The sequence below is a fragment of the Falco cherrug genome, chromosome 4 (genome assembly GCF_023634085.1).
Source record: "Falco cherrug isolate bFalChe1 chromosome 4, bFalChe1.pri, whole genome shotgun sequence".
Lineage (NCBI taxonomy): Eukaryota > Metazoa > Chordata > Aves > Falconiformes > Falconidae > Falco > Falco cherrug.
The window spans coordinates 23325377-23345174 of NC_073700.1; the positions used below are offsets into that span (position 1 = coordinate 23325377).

Sequence of the window (19798 nt, forward strand, 5' to 3'; positions counted from 1 at the left end):
TGAAGTTCAGAAACGCCACATGCAGGTACCAGATGCTGCTGCTGAGGAGCCATTTGAGAGCTCCTGGCTGGATGGGGCTTGTAAAAGTAGCTCTTACGCACAGGGCGTCTCCTGCCTCACTAGGGTTTTTAGTTGCTGTCACACACAGTGTGTCTAAGAGGTACGTGTCTATGAGTGTGGCTATATACAGTTCTTTTGCTTAACTGACCAGTTCATCAAAATCCCTATGGGGAGTGGTTGTTTTCCATGCTGAAGGAGAAGGGGGATTTGGGCAGAGAAAATTTGTAATCAAACATAAATATGCTAATTCTGTCTGTGGAACATAAACAACTAATTACGTGTGTCATACTGGCAGTGCTGTGCCATCCACATTTTTTTTCTTTTCTTTTTTTTAAATTTTTATTTTTACCTGTGGTTCAAATTTCTGCTTTCTGCATAAAGGTTTTTATGTGCTCTAGGAAAGTGAATCAAGAGTTAGCTGCAAAACGTTACCGTGCATTTTTCACCATACGGCTACTTGAACAGTCTTTCTGTGAGTTCAAGTCATTTGAGATAACTGCGGAACAAAACACCGCTTTGAAGTATCCATGCATCTTCTGTGTGTCTGACAGAGCTCTTCACTGACATAGATCTCTTCTAACCTTGTAGAAATGGAGATCGCGTTCAGTAACACTGCTCAGTAGGTATTCAGTGCCTGCCAGGTTTAGTTACATATCTTGTATATAGAAACAGAATTAATTCTTATTAAATGCGTGTTGCAGAGCCGCATCCTTTTCAGACTGAACCAGAAGGACTGCAGACATTATTTAGGCGAGCTTTCTTCCCCAGTATTAGCAGAGAGTTGTGTGCTCTGAATACCGAGCTGGGAAGCAGGCGGTCCCTTGGTGTAATGTAATTTGTCAGGTATGCAGTCCGTGGCGCCTCCCTGGCCTTCAGAGATACCTACAGCTCCTGGAACAATTGCAGGAGCTTTTCATAAAACAGAAATTATAATTACCTAACTTTGCGAGGATAAAAGCTGGTAGTAAGTTGCAAAGCTTACTAAAATAAGGAGGGTATCTTCCTGTTTATCCTTCAGCCCTTAAATGTTATGTTTTGTGTATTACACTTCTAGCTATTACATTTAGTTAATAAATATTTAGGTCCATGTTATTTATATCAATGCAAAGCACTTGACCCCAATTGCGTTACAGCTGATTTATGTGAACATAACTGAAAGGAGGATCAGCTCCAGGGAAGCAAATGCATTGAGAACTGTCTTCTTTTTTAAATGTTCTTACAAGACAAATAGACATAGTGCTTATATACATAGATATACAGGTATAGAGTATATATCTGTAGCATTAACAACGTTCAACTGTCAGGTATAAGGTGAGGAATAACCAGCCAGGTAGTAACTCTGGAGCAAAGAGCAGCAAGCAATGACGCTACCTGACTGTGAGAAATAAACACCGTGTGTCACAGCAGTGGTGTCAGACAAACTCAGAAAATACTCGCCGGGCGAGGAGGCCTTCAGCAGAGCCCCGGCTCAGTCTGGGCATCTCTGGGAGGCAGCGGGTCAACAGCAGAGTCCGGGTGGGGGCAGGCAGAAGGGCCTGGGGTCTTCCCCGTGGCTCCAGCTGGGAGGAATTACCCCATCACCTGCCAGAGACCAAGGGGCTGCATGGCACCGTGCTGGTCTTTAAAAGTTCTCCGAAAGACAGTAGATACTTAAATATATAAAAGAAGGTGCCAGAGGAGGTGGTGGCCACCTGCTCACCGTGCCACCCGGAGAGGACAGTTAGCAGCTTCGTTCAGGCACAGACCAGAAGTTTTGGAGCCCTGAGTGCTCTGCAGGTGGATTAGGAGGCTGTGACACCCCATCGGAGGGGGGTTAGGACACGGGCAGGCAGGGTGACCTGTCAGAGGTGGTTCTGGTGGGAATGGCTGCTGCTTGGGCAGCGGTTTAGATGAGGTGACCCCTTGGGCTCCCTCCCAGCCTCAAATGGTTATACCTTGGCCTTTCGCTGGATGAATTGGGCTGTGTCCCAGTGTCCTGACTTCGGCAGAATTTGTGACAACAGCGGTGTCATTTCCTTCGGATAATGAGTAAATAGAAACAGACAGCACATGGGTTTTTGCTTGTCTGCATTTGTATGGAGACACATCTGCCCACAGCACATTTTTTATGTTTTCTATAAGGCATTTTATTGCTTCCAGTGGTGGTCTTAATCACTGTAATAGCAACTGCTCTGTAGATATAACTCACGAGTCTGGAGACATTCATATTTTTCTAAATACGGGAATTGGGAAATACCTGGGCAGAGTCAGCATTTTACTCTGCCATTATATTTATTCATGGAGTTTTTCCATTAGAAATTCAGACTGATTAGCACTGGATAGGAGGAGAGAGGAAGCAGTGTTCTGAAGAAATCACCCTCAATGTGTAATGATTTTCCCATCTATATAGATTTACTGTATATTTGTTTTTGAAGAGGCCCTGCAGAGACTTTGCTCCCTCTCCAGCTCCCTCACACCTGTTCTGTGCCATCTCTCTGCCTTTTAGCTGTGCTAAATAGAATTGTTCTAGTTTGTCTATTGTGTTCTCTGAAAAGATTTTTTTCTAAAAAAAAAAAGGTTTTTCTACCTCTATGTATTTGCAGAATACATTTTTGAATCCTTGTGGTGTCTTGAATACTCATCTTATGGCAGTACCTGTTCTCTGACTTGCATATATACCATTTTTTCACAATAAGCATAGCTGAATGACATGACCACATAGATCATTGTATATCTCTCAAAGGTCTTCCAATGAATTGTAGAGAATTAAAGTTTAGTAAAAAAAAAAACAATCTTTCTCAATTATTTTTAAAAAGTCAGATTTTTTTACTAACCTGTACTATTATAGTTCCTCTTCTTTAACTTACAGTAGACCTAAATCTAAATTTATATCAGCGTTATTTCAATCCAGACCTGATCTTCACTCTTTAAATAAACAAACAGAAGCTATACCCTAAGCATACAGTAGAAACTGTATTGTTAAGGATGCTGAATGTTTCAGGCGTTGAGCCTCCAAAGAGGCTGTTGATATATCAGGAAGGCGATGTGTGACGGACCTCTCGGTGGCTTGCAGTGCAAAGGTCTCAGCTCATGCGTCTTTGGTTGCAAACTCATTAAAAATTACTTCTAAACCATTAGTTAATGTTTGAAGTACTACAGCCTTCTTCCCAGTCATCTTATTTGTAATAGTGTCTCATGTGTTGTGTCTCCTAGCTCTACATACAAACTACCACACTTACAATATCCATGAACTTAAGTGCTTCAGTGGCCCTGGGGATGCTTTACATGCCGAAGGTGTACATCATCATCTTCCACCCTGAGCTAAACGTCCAGAAGCGGAAACGCAGCTTCAAGGCTGTGGTCACAGCGGCGACCATGTCATCACGGCTCTCACACAAACCCAGTGACAGGCCCAACGGTGAAGCCAAGACGGAGCTGTGTGAGAACGTAGACCCCAACAGTAAGTACCGCCGCTCTGCTCGCTGCCTGCTGCGCGTTTGGAGGCACGGACCAATATCTGAGGTTGAGGGTCTTCATATTATTTGGCCTTCTCAGTTAAAGATTTTTGATGTCTCACACACATATATGTATCTGTGTGTAAGACATATATATATGCGTATTATTTTTTTAATTCTCTATCTCCTCCTCCCTTTTTTGAGTTGCGCTGGTTGGAAGCAACTCCTAGCAAAATACTTGGTAGCTGTGAGTAACTCCTCCTTTCCCTCCTCTGTGAGTAAGAGATCAGCAGAATCCCTGAGTACCAGACCGTTCAGCCTGCGTCATCTCAAACCTGCCCAACCCTGGCAGGCTGCAGTTTCCAGGGTGGAGGGAGGGATGAGTACCAAGCTCACTGATAACTCTGCTCACCTCAGTTATAATTCCATGTCTTGCGAAGTTTCTTTGCAAAAATCTCACAATCTTTGAAGTTCCCATTTAAGGATTTTATCCAGTCCGAATGCAAATCTTGCCACTGATTTAAAAGGAAGATAGATCGAAAAGATGCTTCCAGTTTCCTTAATGCATATCACATGGTATATTGTAGCACAAAATTACATACTGAGGCCATCAAATTTGATTTGCATTTGCATCTGGAAGGAGTTGAGGAAGGAGACAGCTGCACAACTTTGTAGCATATTGGAAAGGTTTAGACATGTCTGCAGTTTTTATGAAAAACAGATCTGAATGTGGAGAAATGCCCTTTCCTTGCCCGTGATCTGTTCATCCATTTGCTGCTGAAATCCCTGCCACTTCTTGTCTATTAACTGCCATCTGAATATCTGCCTCAAAGCAGAAACTCTGCTGTCAAAGTGAAGTGGAAACAGCCAGCAAATTATTGACACAGCACTTTTCCTCCCTTTATTCATCCCTTGAGTATTTTTCCCCGTTGCCTTATCGTGCAGGTATACAAAATATATTCTAACTGGAAAAGCAAAATTTGTTTTTGGAAGCTGAACCATCTGAACTCTGATTCAGACGTGAGGTAGGAAGGAAATGCTTCTCATCAAGTAAGGACCACATCATGCCTCCTCCAGTCACACTGAACAGAGCCCTCACTGCGAGAGAGAAGAAACGCGTTCCCTGCGCTGGGGTATTGCCCAGCAGGAGCGGGGGCAGAGAGCCCTCTGCCCAGTCACATCTCTGCTGGGGGACACAGCGCAGGGCGAGGGGAGCCCTCCCACGGGCTCGGGGCTCTACGCCTGCCCCGCAAGGTGGCTGCTGAGGTCTGAGCCTCCAGCACGCGGCTCCCACTGCTCCCCAGGTGTTTGGGGAGGGCTGCTGCCATGGCCAGCTTGGAAAAGACCTTTGAGGATGGAGGGAGAGGAAGGAGGAGGAGGAGGGAGGGCAGCTGGGAAAGGGCGGGTGAGTGTGTGTTGCTAATTGCTGTTCTGGTCTAATGAGTTGGAATTAGTTTCTCCTCCAGAAAAATCATAATACACAAATTCCCACTCAAAGACCTGAACAACAAGAAAACAGAGAAGTTCTGATGATGAAATGTTCAGCGCAGAAGCAGCGGTAGAGCCCGGTGGGAACTGCAGCTGGGGGGTTGCCTGTGCTGGGTTTCCCCTGCTGGTCTCATTCTCCTGTGCTGCATCTTGTCGCTGTTTTCAGACTTCTGAGAATATTTCCCCCTCAAAGAACAGTAAAATTTTCCCCTAGGATATGTTTATTAAAAAGAAATATTGCTGTCTTAAACCCCCAAGCTTCTGGTAAAATCCAACATTTTTTCATCCAAGACTACAGACTAGAAGATGTTTTTAAGAGGCAGGAGCAGCAGTAAGGAACAGAACCCTTGATTGTCAAGGCGTACCACTTTCTGCCCTAAGCATCCAGTCTTCAGCCTGGTTTCCTTAACACTGATTTAAAGCTGGGGTAAAGTCAGGAGCAAAACTGGGTAAACTGGGAGTGAAGCCCTCATAACTTCGAAATTGGTGTGTGTGAAGGGAAGCTGCTTTCTGTGAACTTGTTTGCTTACCTGTAGGATTCCAAAGCATATAAATTTGTTTATTCAACCTAGCCAGTCAGGAAATGTGCAATAGTATTAATTTATATGTCTTTCTCCCAAGTACTGGGCTTTTAAAATTTTTATGGTTCAGAAAATAAATTTTCTCTTAAATCTTTTGATTATTTATATATATGGTACCATCTGTTCATATCATCAGCTGCACCTACTGCTACTATTTCATTCCCTGGATATGTGTATTAATAAAAATCATTAGAAAATCAAATGAAAGAAACTACTGCTGTACTTCAAGTATTTGGGTACATTTAGTGCCAGCATAGGCTACTGCTGCAGTTAATGGGAGCTTTCCTATAGCATTCAACAGGTTGTCAGTCAACCCCCTAATTGGGGAACATTTAGCATGTGTCTGTGCAAGTAATTCATGGAATACCTGAGTTGAGGAGTTTGGGTTTTTTAATTTGAGTATTTTGTTGAAAAAAATCTGTTTACAGTTCCATTTTTAGTTGGAAAAAAGAAAAACTATGTTAATAAGCTCGAAAAAAGCAATGTCATCCAAGCAAAACTCCCCAAACTTCATTTTCAGTGAAATTTTGCATATGATATTCATAAATAAATAAGGTTTTGATGTTTTCATAGCAATTTAACTTTTAAAAACCTCACCTTTATACAGTAGGTGGGGAAATTTTTGGAATTTTACCAATTGGAAAATAGGAAATGTGAATAAAAATTTGTCCCAAATGCTTGCATCAGCGCTAGGAGCATTAAAACAAACAAACAAAAAACCCCAAAAAACTCTAATACTGTCTTTCAAAAGAAAACAAAAATAATATGTTTTCAGTATCTGTCTCTTTACAATTGGATTTGATCCACTAAGGCTAGCTAACATCTCCCTGCAGCTGTGGAGGGCAGCTGGTGGGCTGCGGCAGGCACCTCCCTGGTTGTGACGGCTGCTGTGGGACGAACCGGGATGGGACGTTCTGGCTGTTGGCTCTGTCCTGGGCTCCGCCGGCACCCGCTGGGTCAGGCTGCAAGCAAAGTAGTTGAAGGGATTTAAGGATGAGTCGGAGACTCATCAGCACAGTGCAAAGCTAACTTAGATGCTGATCTGGCTTAGCTACCAAGTGTTTTCTCCTAAGTGGAAAAGTACAGTTGGGTTTTCCAGTTTGATTTTCTATTATATTTCCTGGTGATGCTGCTGTTCATGGCTTGCTCAGGTACTGGAGACTGGAGTTGCCATTTCTATTGAAAACAAACAAATATTTCATATCACCTAAGAACCAATTAAAACTGAGCCACCAGCACAGGATTCATGTACCTCCAAACATTGGGGAATTCAGTGACTAAGCCCAAGTTTATGGCCTGGCCTACTTATATACCAAAGCCAGAACCAAAAGCACAAGGTGGATGGTTTTGCAGAAAAACAGCCTTGAAAAAAATCTCCGTGATTTAGTAGGCCTTTAAAAGAATGCCTAATGAACTGAAGATGCACATGTGGAACTGGAATGCCTATAAATTACCTGAGCGGCTTTCCAAGAGCAGGTGGTCGTCAGCACGGTGCTGAGCATTGTGTGGAAATGCTGCACACAGCTCTCCGGTGATCTGCAGGAAACTGAGCTCGGAAAAAATGTGCTAAGCACTAGGGAGAGCTGGGCTCAAGCACTGGGGTTTAGTGTGAGTGTAAAAGAAGAAATGACATTAACATGGGAGGAAAATCACTGGAAATGCAGTGGCCTTGTACCCCACCCATCAGGAGGAATAGGGACTCACTGTTGCAGCTTTATGTTAGGTTATAAGGGAAGCAAGAAATTTCACAGGCTGAGCTCCCCAGCCATGACCTGGGAGAACTTTCATACCAAGTGGGATATATTAAGGCCAAGCTTTTTTATGTAAAAGTGCATTGCTCATGAAATCTCTCTTAATCATTCCAATTTGCTGTCTGTCACGTGCATGCTTTGACTCGTTCAACAGCGTTTTCCTGCTAATACGTGTTTGCGGCAGATTCAGGTGAGCAGACATGGGTGCACAGCAGCTTCCATCCGTGTTGCGAGTTCATTCTGCTCTCATGTGTTCTTGGCTGAATTTCAAACTACTTGAGAAGTTGCTTCTCATTGAGTCTGAAGTTGAACAGGTAGTGAGTGCTGCTTCTTGGTTGGCTGCTTGTGTTTCTGCTGCAAGAGTAGTGTCAAACTATGGGAAAAACATTTGAACCTCCAACCCTTAACTTATATTGAGATTTACACGTAATTACTCCTTTTCCCTAGCAACTTGTTGTAAATCATGGCTTTACTGAACAAAGCAACGGGGAAATAGACATCCTGGTTGTTTGGTAGTGAGGAGGTTATGGAGGTTATGCTTCCCACATGTTGGATGGGCGGACCTTACTGGAAGGGCATTTGCTTTCATGCATTTCCCCCTAGAAGCAGCCGTGAGAAGGATGCTGAGCTGCCTAGTGCTTCCTGCCAGTGACTCTTCTGGGCAGATGATTTCTTGCAGGAGTAGGGTCAGGGTCTTTCAGGACTTGGCAGCACAGGGAGTGTTGATCTTCCAGTGTTCCCGTTTTCAATCTCATGGGAAAGATCTCACCATCTATGAAAATGGCTCTGAGACCAAGATGAGTAGTGCAGAGTAGCCCAGTAGTAGGTGGTTGTGGGCAGGAGGCGTGCAGCATCCCCGTGGCAAAGACACGAAGTGCATCAAAGTGACCAGCAAGGGTTGGAAAGGTGGAGCAGTTCATGGGAGGAGGTCCACTTTCCCTGAGGAGTTCATCTGAGAATTGTTGACATGTGGCAAAGGAAAGGTGTCACCTTAGAATTTTTGGTATAATTTTTTAGCTGTTTTATGTTTGTTGGACTTTTAAATTATCAGGTGCTTTGAGGGCTCAGTACCTGTACAGACATATTCAGGATGACTTTTTCACTTTCTCCTTTATTTAGCACTAAAACAACTTTACATGGCAGTGGATTCAGTTTTCAGTAGTGAAGTGCAGTCGCTGCCCTTTGTCCCCTAACAGACCAGGCACCATTTGCATGTTTCCATTTTAAAACTGCACCTCCCTGTGTGCTCTCAGGTCCTCTGCCGCAGCGGCAGCGAGAGCAGTGTGTGTCCATCCTCGCTTTGTTCCCTGCCGTGAGAATGGACACTGGCTTTGTGGGTTCCCAGCTGGAGAGTGTGTGGAGCACAAGCATCTCCCATCTCAGACAGACGTGCAGATGCACTGTGCAAACGTGCCCATGCTGTGTCCTGGTGTGTTTGTGTATTCACACCTGCTTGTCCTTAACATCACTGGCATGACATTGCCTACTCCCATCTTTCTGAGGGAAAAACTGAAATGGATGTCAATGATGCCCAGGAACCTGAGGGTGACGGCATGGGTGGGCAAGGACTAGGGAAGTCTTACACTAAAGCCAAAATGTTCTAGGGTTTGTTCAGAGGAGAGGTGAAAAAGAAAAAAGAAAACAAAATCAACCTGACCGGCTGTTTTCTGAGCAGCTGCTCCCATGTTCAGAGGTACCTGAACTTCTGTGAACTGGTTAATTTATTTCTAACCCGGAGTTAATTGCATACAGTGGCGCCTCTCAGCCTTCCACTATTGCTGCTCTAATCTGAGCTCTTCAGTTGGATTAATGTCATGGCCTCCGTGACAGGGCAAAAGTTGAAGAGTTTATTGTGAACAGACGTATTGTATTTACTTTTCCTGTAGACTGCATACCACCTGTAAGAAAGAGTGTTCAAAAATCTGTTACTTGGTACACTCTTCCACCTACTGTATAGCTTTTGCCTGCTTTCCAAAAAGGTAAGGAAACATCTAGCTTCTTATTACTTTATTCTCAAATGATGATGATGATTATATACATGAATAAATGAACAATGTGCATTAGTGCAGTTATGTTAAAACCAGTATCTAACTTAAAAATTGTTCACAGATCCATTACCGACAGCTCCCACGTGGAGGACTTGCTTTGAAAAGGGGGGACCTGGGACTTGGGTGATCCTCATCCCTGTGCTGTGCCCCAGCCAAACAAAGCGGGTGATCGACTTCCCACCAGTGGAGGTGGATCCCAGTAACGCCTTTGAAGATGTAGATATTTGATAACAATTCAAAAAAGGAACAAACAAAAGATCTATAGTTAATTATGGCAATCAGATCTAACCACTAACAAAACGTTTTCTGAGTCATCTCTAGCAGCTTTACCAGCAGTGTTGCCTGGCAGCATAAAAATAACATTTGCTAACGTGTGAGCAATCTTCTTCATTCTAAAATTATAAATGGCTCAAAAAAAGTTGGCAAAATATTTTTTTTCACCATGGGTGTTCACAGTGACCGCTCCTGTATAGCCACGAGTGAACAATTTTTGAGGGCTGGCTTTTTCTGAGTGTTGTGACTGCCTACGCTGTGATCTTGTGAGCTGATTTTGTATTTGTGACTTGATCAGCCAGGAATTACTGCTTTGCTAGTGACATTAGAGGAATGAGAAAGCATTTGATATTGGAGACTAATAACTAATAACCATTAATCAGTATTTCTCATATCTGCAATCCCACTCAGGTGGCTTTGCAGGCTCCTTTGGGGCTTTGCCCAGGTGTGAAGGGTGCTGGCCCATTACTGCCGTACTGTGCAGTTGGTGCCAGAAGAAATTGCTCTATACCACCTTCAGAATGTTTAGCTGGTCCCTAATAGGTGAGGACTTACATCAGCAAAGGTAGGGGTGTTGCTTGAATTGAGTCTCTGAGTCACAGGAAAAAAAATACTAATATCTTTAGCTGGTGCAAAGTGCCACAGCTCCACTTTCAATTCAACTCAAGTTCTTGTGAAGTGTTCAAATTGCTTTTTATTGTATTTGAATCACGCCCATTATTCTAACTGGCACAGCTCAGGCAGAAAGCCTTATTTAAGGTGTGAAGCTCTTTATGAACATCAGGACAACCTGCCTCGCCAGAGAGCCCCAGTCAGAAAGGTTGATGGTGGCTGGTGTTGAGGGAAATACAACAAAGCAGTCGCAGAGGAGAAGGGGCCACTCAAAGCGTTATTGCAGATCAAATGTGAAAGAGGAAAGGGCAACTAAGGGAAGATGAAATTGCTAAAGGAAGGAGATGAGAAGAATAGGAGAGAAGTAGAAGATGCACCAAATCTCAGGAAAAATCAGTTTTTAAAAAATAAAATTTAAGAACCATTTAAAATTAAAAGAATTATGAGCTCACACAGATTTCTAAAAATTATTTTTTTTCCAGGTAACATTATTGTATAATATAAGGAATTGCCATCTGCAAAGGCACACAAATAATTTTGTCATCCAAGTCCTATAAAAAGCGATTGGCCATTCAGATTCTTTAAGCAGATTTTAAAAATTGGGCCACACAATGCTATGAAAAATGCCACCGTCAAGGATGGCGTGGGCTTGTGATGGTCTTGCCCACACCAGTGCTCTTCTGCATCAGGTATTGTTTTCCATTTCTCCCCCCTGAGTGTTTCTGTTCCAGCTGGGCTGATTGCTGTAGCTCTGGCTGCTGTGTTTTGATTTGTTCTTCCAGGAATACAAAACAGAAACCAGCAAGAAACAATATACTGTATTAAAAGCAAAGCAGTGATATCAGGAAAATATCAACTTGGTTGTAAATTGACACTTGTTTTGCTAGTAACATATTTGTATGTAGGAATGAACACAGTGCTTAAGCCATTACTTGACTATATCAAATTCTGCTATGTGATGCACACAGAGATGCATTTGTAATGCTGTTAAATTGTATCCTGTGAGTGACAAATAGGATTCCTTTACTGCTGAGACTGATGAAAATACAAGGCTGGAAAAAACTCTATATGGTATCTGGGTCAAGAAAAGAAATTGTCCATCACCTGAACAAGGCGAAGGAACATCAAATACTGTTTGTAGAGCTGCAGAGTCACATTTGGTGCTGTAGAAATATCTGCAGCACTTTTCTCCTCATCTATCACCAAGTGATATGCTCACGGGTCAGGAGGAAAAGACAGTCCAGTGATGAAAGTGCTTGTGATACCTGAAAGGCCTGGATCCATCCCGCGGGCTTTCGAGGCCGGCAAGCAGTGCCATGCTGCCCTACCCTCGTGCTGCCTTCCGTGGGTGATGGCTATGAGATGCTCGTGCGTTGCAGGTGGGATCATGTACATCCCAGGAAGACAGCTCATCCCTTCCACTGCCCTCTGGCCTAGGCGAGCAAGGACCATGATGTTATGGGGGTGGCAGGATGACGCTTCGTGCCAAGGTCAGTGACTTCTTCCAAGCTGGTGCAAAGACTGTGGCTTTCTTTGGCGTATCCCTTCAGCACGCTGGAGTTACTGGGCGCTTTGTCGTGTATACAGTATGTACTGTTAAACAGGGATTTGCTTCATTGTAAGAAGGACAAAGAAAATCATGGCATGGGTTTCTTTTTTTTTGCTCCAGGAAGGACCTGAGTGATGCCCATGAGCTTGCTGCACTCCGAAGTCTGTCATAACATTTATAAAAGCAGTCAAGGAGAGATGAATGGAGACTGTCTCCCTACTTTTTTGGCTGGGTAATCATTACGGGGCATTGCTATTTTGGTTGCTTTTTGCAACAGGATGGTACCGGTGGTTCTTCAGCACTTAAAGTTGTTTTAGCAGGGATAATGGTGAAACGCTGCAAGTCATTAGCAACCTTTTATCATTTGTCTGTCTTTTCTGCTGAACTTTGACTTGATCTGGGCCAGATGCTGAGCATGCTAAACCACAGTGGTCCCTTTGCTTTGAAGAAGAAATGTCAGTTGATATTAGCCGAAGCTCTGGCCTCAGATTTCCAAACAGCAGCTAACCTTTCCACCCCAGCTGTGTGCCGCAGTGCTCAGCTGCGCAGGGTTAAGGACACAAAGAGGAGCAGCTACCTGCTCAGCAGAAATGTTTTCTGAACTTTGCACTGCAGCTGGCAGATCCTTGAACTTTGCATTCCCCTTGAATTCACGTTGGGTTTCCCCAAAGCTGGTCCTGCACACGGCTTTGGGCTATGAGCAGCTCTCCAGCACTAACTGAATTAATTTGAAAAATGACAATCAGTGTACCTCTTGGCGAGGGCAGAGCTGGGGAGGTTGGCTTCTATACAGAGCAGGCCATTAACACCACTTAGGCTGTTAAACAATTATAGTTGTGTTAGGAGGGAGGGTAGCTCAGCCACAGAGGGAGGCAGGGGCTCTCCTCCCAGGGCTTGGGCACAGTGGGCTGCTTCCAAAAGGTTTTCAGTTGCTTTACAAGTCATCTTTTGCTTGATCAGTATGCAGAGGAATTTCCATGGTGATAGCGAAGCGTCAAGATCATTTGCCAGGCATGTGCAGCACCATGTTGTGTGAAGTCATGATGTTTCTTGGTCATCTCCTCTCCTAGAATATATATGCAATTACTTAGATTATGCTGTAATGAAGCTGTTGCAGTATGAGTCATGACATGGTTTCAAACTGATGTAAAGTTACCTTTCAAGAGGTAAATACTTCAAGGTACCCTCTAGTGCCAAGGATTTTCCGTGCCTGTCCCCTTCTTGCACCCTTGGGGCCACTTGCACCATCCAGCTGTGGCATCTCTGGGGAGGGGGCAGCTCTTTGAAGGTTTTGGCTCTGAACTGTGTGATATGCTGTAGCTTATCACACCTCAGAGTATGTGGTATAGAATAATTATTTTCTGGAGTGAAGCATCATTTTCATTTTAAATCTGGCTAGTTTCATCCTCAGAAAGTGCTCAGTTTTTAACCTCACTTGAAGGATTTTTCTATTCAGTGGAAACTGCTAAGAAATGAGAATTTGCAGTCAAAGTTGATAAGCAAAAAAAGCTTCACTGCATCTGTTTTTATTCTAGAATGGCTTGCTGAAAAACTAAACATTTATCATGGATTTCTTGTAATGGTGATATCTAATTTTAAAAGTATTGCACAGAGTTACATCCAGGTAAGGCCTGTGCAACACCCCCTATTAGTCCCTGATATATATTTTCCTGTTTCCCAAGTTGTAAATTATTTTATTGACGTGGTAGACTCCACTTTATTTGACTGATCATGGGATGAGGTTTACTGAGGGTGACCCCCACACCGCCTGGGTGCCGTGGGTTGAAAAGGGGGCAGCGTGGGAGCGGTGGCATTTGCCCCCACCATGGCATCGCCAGCCACGGCAGCTGCAGTGGCATCTCTGTGCCGTGGTCTGTAAACCATCATCTGCGGAACAGATTTCAAGTGATAGTGGAGGCACTCAAGGATAAAATGGACAAACAAATTCACTTCCCTTTTAGCAAGTTTTTCAGTTCAAATTGGTTTTCTCTCAGCCTCCTGCTGGAAGCCTCAGTTTTTGAAGAGCACGGACTTTGCATTTTGTTTTCAGCTACTTTTATTGTAGAACCAAATAATTTTCCCTGTTCCCAACTGATACTTAATATGCTCTTTATAGCTGTTTTGGACATGGCGTGGAGGACCATGCCCTGCAGCAGTTGGCCAAATGACCTTTAAAATGTCCCTTTCCACCCAAACCCCTCTCTGCCAAGGGAATAAGTGGGAAATCAAGGGAACATCTGGTTTATTGCAGTGAGGTCGCTGCAGCGTCGGGGTGCTGCCTTTCCCTGAGTCACACACTGTGTCTCCTGCCCGTGGTGCAGCCCCAGATGCTGCAGCCTGTGAGCCCCTCTCCCTGCGCCTAAGGGCAGGACCAGGGCAGGATGTGCTGTGCTCCTGGTAGCAGACTCACAGAAACACCACTCAGCATCGAGCGGGCAGCACTTACTAAAGCTTTAGCAAAAATGTGGTTGCAACAGACTGTGTTGTAATTGCTCCCCCTCAGGAACATTAACTTACTTTTATGTGTAACTTTGCATAGCATAGTTTGATAAAGCAGATAAAACACCATTTGCTGTTGTGCCACACTATGAACCATAGGTGCATTTTTTTTATCTTCCATTTTCTACTGTTCAGAGGTGATTTTTTTTTTCCCCTCCCTCTTCTTGTACTTACTGCATCCTTTTTCTCCTGAGCTGCTTTCCCAGTGGTCACTCCCTGGTAGGGCCGTGTCTCCAATGCACGCACACTGGCTGAGAGATGCACACAGGTCCCTTCTGCATGCTGTTAGGCTCCTTGCTCTCCAGTACTTTTGAAAATTGAAGCCAGAAACCAGCATGTAAGTATTTATTCCAAAAATTACTTGTTCATTGGCACAGATTTTTCAAGCCATAGTCCAGCTACATTTCATGAGGTTGAACAGTTGAACAACCCTTAATTTTGTACACACTGAGGGGTATCCATAATGAGGCTTGTTTTCCATGGGTACAATTTTACTGGTTTAATATTGTCTTATTTACTTCTTAAACTAAAATATTTATACAGATACCGCCTCTGAAGAGTTGAAGACATGAAGGACTGGGCCCTGTCCCAGTACCAATTGGCATCTGTAGCCCAAAACCCCTGAAACTGAGGATGGCAGGGAGTGTGCTGACGTTGGGTTTAGCGTTAAGCAGTCCTGCAAGGAGCAGGGAGTTGGACTTGATGATCCTTATGGGTTCCTTCCAACTTGAGATCTTCTACAGTGCCTTAAGATCAATATGCTGCAAAGAAAATAGTTTGATACACTCTGAAGGGTCACGAGTGAAACTTAAATGTGCTGCTTGATGTTACTGACACATCCACTGGATTTTGTGAGTTCCCTTTCCCATGGTGTCCTCAGACCCTTTTTCCACCAGCGTGGCCAGGAGCTCTGGGGCAGAGTGGAGCTGTCCCTCAGGGCAGTGGAGCAGCACCCCATCCCTGCAGCTAACAGCATGGGGCCCTGGCAGCTGGCTGCTTTCTCCAGGTTTCTGTTTTAAAGAAAGGAAAAATCATAGAATTATAGAATGGTTTGGATTGGAAGGGATTGAAAGATCATCTCGTTCCAGGCCCCTGCCATGGGCAGGGACACCCCCCACCAGCCCAGGCTGCTCCCAGCCCCGTCCAGCCTGGCCTTGAGCCCTGCCAGGGATGGGGCATCCACAGCTGCTCTGGGCAGCCTGGGACCAGCGCCTCACCCCCCTCACAGTGAAGAATTTCTTCCTTTTATCCTTCTAAATCTCCCCTCTTTCAGTTTAAAGACATTCCCCCCTTGTCCTGTCACTACAAGCCCTTGTAAAAAGCACCTCTCCAGCTTTCTTGTTAGCCCCTTTGGGTACTGGGAGGCTGCTATAAGGTCTGCCCAGAGCCTTCTCTCCTAACTCCCACATTAATTATTTTGCAGACCATATCACACTTTTAATGACTTACATGTTACAAGACTTGTAAATATGCAGGGAAGTGTCAGGCCCTTTCCTGTTTTAAAAACTGAATCTCTTTATGCACTTGAATGATTCCCTTGTAGTTAGCTGTTTGAACAGTGCAAGTTAAAACACATTATTTGTGGCTGTAAGTATTTTGGATATTAAAGGCTAGGCAGCTAAATAGATGTCTTTGAGACGCAAAGTAGTATTAAATGAGTATTAATGAGTGTATTAGTATTGTTCCATCGCTTGCCTTTTTATGTAGATCTTTTTCCCTAGGAAATTTGGAAGACTGAGCATATGTTGTTATACTTCATGGACCAGTCCCTTTCTCACTTTTTTGCCTAATAAACTCTTACTAGTGCTAAGTTCTCCCTTTGACTAATTTACCAGTCCTTACATCCTCTCAGGGAGAATTTGTCAAATTCATAAATTGTAATACCAGGGAAAAGACAAAGACTTTGGTTCTTTGGTCTTCCATATATTTATAATGAATCCCCGTCTCTCGAGCAGGGTAAGTGTCACCTTGACAGGACTCACTTGATGCTGTTCTCACGTGGTGGCTTGCCATAGTCTCTTGTGTGCTCACACCCTCATCTGTGTTAGTAAGGTGACCCAGATGAAGAGTTGCGAGATTGTGAAATCAGACTTGACACTCTCAGCTTAATTTCACTAAAATCACTGGAATTGCCCCAGGCTAGGACACTGCAACATTTGGAGCCCTGTTTCTTTTCTCCCTTCCCCAAGCAACCAGAAGCATTACAACTGTACCCTGCAGCTTTTGGGGTGTGTACTCTTTTAATGGTTACTGCTACTATAATTATAACAAAAGCGTCCCCAAGAGCAGCCGTGATCCATAACACCAGGCACAAAACCTGGCTCAATATCGTCGGGATCCTCACAGCCCGGACGTACAGGCTGAAATGCACAGTGCGGTCTGGCCACCGAGGATGAAAGCGTGGGTAGTTTGACTGGGAGTAGCTAGAGAAGAGATTTTAGGAGAGACCAACTAATGGCCTTTAAGTCAAAGACCGAAGGGATCCTATGCTGAACTTTGTAGTGTGTTTGGCCTCTGAGGCAGTATAGAAGCTGGGTTTAAGGTTTTACAGTTTAAAGTCTTTGCAGATTTTCTTGATCGTGCTTGCAGCTGGTGATTCTTGACTGCTAGAAAATTGTTTTGCAGCCATTTTAGTTTGCCTGTGGTTATTACGATAAGTTAATTTAATTTATTAAATTAATATTATTAACAGTTAGACAAGCAGCCATCACCAACCACGGCTGCAGATCTGCTTCTGAGGCAGTGCAGGAGGTGTAAGCCCAAGCACTCCCCATCTCCGGGTGCTGCCTCCACGGAAAAGCCCCAGCGCACTTAACTGCCGAAGCTTGGTACGCAGACAGGACAGTCTTCTGCCTTCAGTGCATGCTTGAGATGCAATATTCTGGGAGATAAAATATTTCTAATGGGCTGTGAAGTGCAATGGTTGTGCTTAAATTTGATGCTTAGCAGCCATTCCCTGGTGTAATCCAGATCCCTTCGGCTCAGTGCTAGCAGTGAGGGATTTCTTCACTTACACACATCGTCCTGCCCAGCTCTGCCCAGCGGCAGCCATGAGAGCCACATTTTATTCTCCTGTTCATCAAAGCAAGGTATAATTTTGCCTGGTTTTCATTTAAAAAAAAAAGCCAAAAAAACACCTTTAAAAATTCTATGCTGAATTAAAACCTCTATGAAGAAGCTCTGCTTCACTTCTCATGCGATGGTTTTACAGCCATTAGCACCAGAACAGCTGTCACATACTGCAGGGAGTAAAGGACAGCAAAATGAATTATTTTAAGGACATCCAACATCTGGTTTAGAAGTGAGCAGCTTACATTTATGATGAAATCTATATAGATGATAAGGTTAGGTGCAAACCCTGTATTAAATGAGCGACTTAAATTTTTTTCCTCTCAGGTGTAAAGGAGGTCTATTCATAGCTGCCACTGAAGTAACGGGATTGGACATATGTGGTAGTGAAGCTCAATGAACAAAAAAACCCTCCCAGCAGATGTGATGGGGGAACGCTCCCTTTCTCTTTTTCCCTGCAGAAAGAAGGTCCGTGGCTCACTGGGAACAAGCAGAGCCCGTTCCTCTTGGATTTGGCTCCTGGGATTTTGGTTCTGTGTTAGACCTCCTGACTTTGCTGCCACGTTTTGACTCAGAACAAAAGACTTTTTTTTTTTCTTCTTTTTTCCTTTGTGTGTTTTTCTGAGATCTGTGGTACTTGAAATCACTGGAGCCCAGTCCTTAGCGGAACAGCTCACAGGCAGGTAGGTACAAAGTGTTTCCACCCGTGGGCAGAACCGGTGGCAGTGGGTTGGCTGAAAGACTGTGTATTCACAAACCTATGGAAAACTTGGTAAGCAAGTTCTAAAAGCTAATCATAGTCATAATGGAGTAAAAAGGCCAGGAAAACTGAAAATAAGCAATAGTACAGGTAAATTACGTTCTCAGAGATATGAATCCATGCAGTTTTCTGTGTGCAGGGTTACAAGCATGAAGAAAACTGTTCAAAGGTTGTATAGTTAAGAGTAGAACAAAACCTCAATGGTAGAAAATCCCTGCTGAAGTGTGCTACAGTCAACAGGAGCAGAAAAGCAATGATGGCTGTCACAAAATCAGACATACCCCAGCAACTGCCCGTTGGTTATAGGCACATTTACCTGATAGCTGTCATGCTTCTGGTCCAGGTATTCCGTCTGTGTCTGCAGGACGCAGGCACGGGTGTCATAACGTTATACAAGCCTGTTCCTGCGTGCTGTTGTGTATCTTTGGTGATTTTACCCAGGCCTTGATACATTTTGTCACCTTGTGGAAAACAAGCCCATAGAATATTTCAGTGTAGCGCTCGGAAATGACAGTGCTGATGAACTGAAGGAGCATGTGGGTAAAATGAGCATGAGACACAGCTGAGCATTCATTTGTCACTGACATAAAATAATACTGTAAAATGAAATAGATATTATTTAAATTGACACAGATAGCAAGCAGAGAATATATTTGTTCAGCAGGGGCCAGGGTTTCTTTGTTTTTGGGGGGGGGGGGCAGTAAGCAGCAGCAAATAAAAAAAACGGCACATAAGAAATTGGTCTTTCCCGGTGTTTCTCTCTTACTGCAAATAGGCATCATTTTCAGACTATTTCCAGCATCTGGAAAGACTGTTTTTTTCTCTTTATTGGCTTCAAGAAAGGAAAGGTGGGCATCTTTCAGTGACGTGTAGCAATACATTAAAGAGCAGAGCATCCTTTTGTTCATGAAAATAGACCTTTTGACCTTGGGGTGAGACTGTTGGTTTTGAACTCTGCCTGACAGCAAGAAACAAAGACATGGTTTTATTTGTTTTCTAGCCATAGTGGAAAAAGAAAAAAAAAAAAGGGAATTAGGTTAATGGCTAAATACACGTAAATGCCCATGAAACCCAATGGACACACATAATAAGAAGGAAAGGCATTCCGATTCCAGGATCTGATGTTTGGCTTAGTTACTCCTCTCAGAGCTCTGGGTCTTATCTGAGAGAGGAGTCTGGCACAGCATCTAGTGAGATGTCTGCTCTTGCTGTTCAGTGGAAAAAAGAAAAAAAAATAGTTGCCATAGTTACACCACTTGTCATGATGCTTATCATGTCTGTGGAATAACGAGCCTTATATTAAATCTGTACTCTTATTAATATCAGCTGCTAAACATTTCCAGGATATTTGAAATCAAGACTTTCTGCAAAAAAATTAAATGTTGATTGCAGCAAAATGGTACTGTTTAACCATGCAGCTCAAGTGTAATTTTGTTAGACACTTTATTACAGAATTATATACCATGAATAAATTTTCCAGTGAATTTAGCCACTTTGCACTTCATGAACATTCTTGATATTTTTGTTAAGATGTTTGTTCCTTGCAAATCTGCCAACTAGCTTGAGCAGACCAGCTTGAAGAAAAGGAGGGGAGTTCTTTTAGCTGAGGAAGCACACCTTGTCAGTGGTGTGGCATTGCATGGGCTCCATGCTGCAGTAATTCAGACTTCCCAG

The 19798-nt window shown here is 43.6% G+C and overlaps 1 protein-coding gene across 3 annotated transcripts in view; it reads left to right on the forward strand.

Annotated features, from left to right (window-relative positions):
• The window catches only part of GRM7 (glutamate metabotropic receptor 7), a 304125-nt gene that overhangs the window by 268548 nt on the left and 15779 nt on the right, over positions 1-19798 (forward strand). Inside the window, exons 9-10 of one of the 3 annotated variants that reach the window (XM_055708082.1) lie at positions 3253-3499; positions 9201-9293. In XM_055708082.1, the coding sequence (XP_055564057.1) occupies positions 3253-3499; positions 9201-9271 (318 nt within the window). In that variant the 3' untranslated portion in view covers positions 9272-9293. Of the gene's footprint in view, positions 1-3228; positions 3500-9200; positions 9294-19798 lie in introns of those variants that run through there. The other 2 variants (XM_027811686.2, XM_027811687.2) reach the window with 2 other exon arrangements.